Source organism: Nansenia antarctica, assembly GCF_963989245.1.
Source record: "Nansenia antarctica genome assembly, chromosome: 3".
NCBI classification, from domain to species: domain Eukaryota; kingdom Metazoa; phylum Chordata; class Actinopteri; order Argentiniformes; family Microstomatidae; genus Nansenia; species Nansenia antarctica.
In genome coordinates this window covers 68,284,086-68,287,944 of record NC_137688.1, presented here as the reverse complement: position 1 = coordinate 68,287,944, position 3,859 = coordinate 68,284,086, and the positions used below count along the sequence as shown (strand labels likewise).

Sequence of the window (3,859 nt, the reverse complement as noted above, 5' to 3'; positions counted from 1 at the left end):
TCTGTGTGTGTGTGTGTGTGTGTGTGTGTGTGTGTGTGTGTGTGCGTGTGAAGAGCTGTGTGATTCTAAGGCACAACACAGGTGGAAATCCCCTGTGTTAACGCAACACACACATGCACACGTACACGCACACGCACACACACACACACACACACACACACACACACTCTGTTACATGTTGGTAATATTGGAATTCCCCTGATCACACTCTCATTAGAGAACAATAGAGGACAATAGAGCCTTGATGAGGTTTACACAACACAGCCCAGCCTGACTGGACCAGATCAGACGCCTATCTACTGTATGAGGTGGTTATCTACTGTACTTATCTACTGTACTCATCTACTGTATCTAACAGCTGCTGAGGAGATGCTTATCTACTTTGGTGAGGCTGCATTATCCTTTTATGCACCCAGATTGTGTCTTCACTGCCAGTTTACATTAGGGATGCAACCTCAGCACATATGTTCAAGTCAAGACTAAAAACGTATCTTTTTAATATTGCCTTTAAATGACTAAATAATTCAATTATGATTAGATAATGATTGGAGCACTTTGAGCTGCAACATTTGCAGGAAAAGCACTATACAAATACAAGTTATAATAGTTATAGTTATTACTATTATTATTATTATTAATAGTATTATTATTATTACTGTATTTAACACTAGAACAGCCGTGACTCGTGTCTTTTCCTAGATATGTGCGTTCTACCACCCAGTATCCTTACATTTTCAAAAGTCACATCAGGATAAGTCCAGTATAAAGCTATTTAGCAGTTTTTCTGTGTAGGAGGCAGGCTAATTTACAAGAGGGGCCAACTAGTGGTCGTTGTGTGTAAGTAGCAGCTTCCCATTGTAAATACTATGGTCTATGGTCTGACAGATATTGACAGCTGACAGCTGTCCATCTAGAGGGGGAATGGTTGGGGGCGGGGTTAACCAGCTGTTGTTACCGCCCATTACCTGGCAGTGTGAAGGTGTGAAAAAGAACCAAATCTTTGAAGAGCTTTTTCTCAGGATTGTGATTTCACAACTTTCAAATACTCATGTCGTCTTCAATTTGTTTCCGATTTCAATGTATGACACATTATTTGAAAGCTTACAATCTGTAGTTTAAGCACGTGTAACAAACTGAAAAATAACTTTGCCTTCTGGTTGCACATTTCACCAGTGTCACATTTGACCCCCGAGGCGGCTCTGATAGTCGGTACAATAGGCACGGCTGTTTTTCCACTAATATTTGTCTTTTTATTGTGACAGAGACAGTAGAGGTTTTGTCAGGTCTGATCAGGTTTGATAAGGCAGCAACACACTGTGATGCCAATTAGCAGAGCTGAGGGCAAAGGATTCACACACCTGGTCGCCCCTAAGCTGCCACAGACACACACACACACACACTAATAACATCACCATCCCTCAGCTGTCTTATGGTACACACATATAGTTTATCCTGCGGGGGAGTTGGATATGATACTCAGTTAGCTCACACTCACACACGTCAGAGGGGTATGGATGTGTGTGTGTGTGTGTGTGTGTGTGTGTGTGTGTGTATGCGTCTGTGTGTGTATGCGTGCGCCTGCGTGTGTGTGTGTTTACGCGTATGTGTGTTTATGCGTGCGTGCGTGCGCCTGCTTGTGTGTGTGTGTGTGTGTGTGTGTGCGCCTGCCTGTGTGTGTGTGTGTGTGTGTGTGTGTGTGCGTGTGTGTGTGTGTGCGTGTGTGTGTGTGTGTCTGTGTGTGTGTGAAGGGAAAATAAACTCATCTCACACACAAATCAAACAGACTCATTTGGCAGCTCTCAGCCCTCAGGCCGCTAGCTAAATGATCTAAATGACTCTGGTTGGCAGGAGGGAGGGAGGGAGGGAGGGAGGGAGGGATGGATGGAGGGAGGGAGGGAGAGAGGGAGGGAGGGAGAGAGGGAGGGAGAGAGTGAGGGAGGGAGAGAGGGAGGGAGGGAGGGATGGAGGGAGGGAGCTATGGAGGGAGGGAGGGAGGGAGGAAGGGAGGGATGGAGGGAGGGAGGGAGGGAGGGAGGGAGGAAGGGAGGGATGGAGGGAGGGAGGGAGGGATAGAAGGAGGGAGGGATGGAGGGATGTGTGGGAGAGAGCGGGCGGTGTGTCAGATGAGGGGGTGATGTGTGTGTAATGGTGATGTGTGTGTAATGGTGTCATCCCAGACAAAGCTCCACTTAGAGAGACAGACAGGAACGCAGGAACACCACATCAGTCAAACACTGTGTGTGTGTGTGTGTGTGTCTGTGTGTGTGTGTGTGTGTGTGTGTGTGTGTGCAGGCATGCAGCCGAAAGGCAACGCTAACAAACGCTACGATCTCACAAGTCATAACTGCCGTTTTCTACAACGTAGAGAGAAGAGGTTTGTTATGTTGACAAGGCTGCTGCTCTGAACCTGCTTATAGGTCAGGCTGAAGACCTCAGAGCTGCTAGTGTCTTCATCTGGACACACCTTTACCTGTGTGTATCTGAGTGTGTGTGTTTGTGTGTGTGTGTGTGTGTGTGTGTGACCTTCACCCCTGATGGTCATATGGTGGCTCACCCTCTGCTGCTGTTAACACTGTTTAGTCATATTTAGATCTTGCATGATGTGATATGTATCCTACTGGTCAATCTAAATAAAGCATTCAACTGTGTGTGTGTGTGTGTGTGTGTGTGTGTGCGTGTGCGTGTGTGTGTGTGTGTGTGCGTGTGTGTGTGTGCGTGTGTGTGTGTGTGTGTGTGCGTGTCTGTGCGTGTATCTGTGTGTGTGTGTGTGTGTAGCACACTGACCTGGTCCATTGAGGGTCTGTGGTTGGCGTGCGGGGCGCCATGAGCCGGACCTCCGTGGGGGGGTCCATGGGGGTGGGGGGGGCCATGGGGGTGGGCATGCTGGGGGGGTCCGTGGGGGTGCTGGGGGGGTCCGTGTTGGGGGGCTCCTTGGGGGGGTCCTCTGGGGAGGCTGCGGTGGTGTGCGTGAGGCGTGGTGGCGTGGGGGTGGTGAGGAGGAGGATGGTGAGGGTGGTGGTGGTGAGGAAGGTGAAGATGAAGGTCCTCCTCCTCGTAGTCATCTGAGATCAGCTTCATCCTGCTCTGCGTCTGAGAGAGGAGGAGAGGAGGAGAGGAGGACGAGGAGAGGAGGGGAGGGGCAGAGAGGCAGAGATGTCATAACAACGCCTCAGTGTCCCCATGGCAACCGCTCACAACAACTCACATTCAGAAGAATAGTTTACCGCTCAATACGCCCCCATCCCTCTCTTCTCCCCTCTCTCCTCTCCTCTCCTCTCCTCCCCCCCTCCCCCCATCCCCCTCCTCTCCTCCCCTCCCCTCTCCACTCTCCACTCTCCTCCTCTCCTCTCCTCTCCTCTCCTCCCCCCGCCAAAAACATTTAAAAAGCCACACATTAGCATTAGCGTGGGATGAGGAGGGTTCACGGAGTTTGGGGTGATTTAGAGACGTTGCTTTTGGGATGAGCCTGTGTTGAAAGGCTGCCGCAGATTAGCCAGAAACCGTGGAGCGTGGAAAAGGCCCCTGACAGGCCCTAAATCCCCCTGGCCTGAGTGGCTAATAAAAATATCATAATTCTGTCAGATATGTCCTCCATATTCATGATTAACATTTAATTAGATTAGGGTCCCGTCCCGGCCTGGGAGCGGTTCTGTTAGACCGGAGAACTTACTGGAAGTTAATTTCTCTTCTCTTCTTCTCTGGGCATAGCTGTGGTGCTGTTGATGAATCGCATCTCATTTTATATCTATCGTTGATTCAAATTACACTGAAATATGGAGGGGGGGAGGTGGGAGGGAGGGAGGGAGGGAGGGAGGAGGGGGGGGGGAGATAAGAGCACTGTGCTGCTCTCCTAGCGAGC

At 49.8% G+C, this 3,859-nt stretch overlaps 1 protein-coding gene across 1 annotated transcript in view; it reads right to left on the bottom strand.

Moving 5' to 3' along the window:
• Positions 1–3,062, bottom strand: part of LOC308154306 (protein Wnt-5a-like) — a gene marked incomplete at both ends in the record, with an annotated part of 10,213 nt that extends 7,151 nt beyond the window's left edge. The window contains one exon of the mRNA XM_080527470.1: positions 2,785–3,062. Within this exon, the coding sequence (XP_080383596.1) occupies positions 2,785–3,062 (278 nt within the window). The remainder of the gene's footprint in view (positions 1–2,784) is intronic.
• Positions 3,063–3,859: the final 797 nt, after the last annotated feature.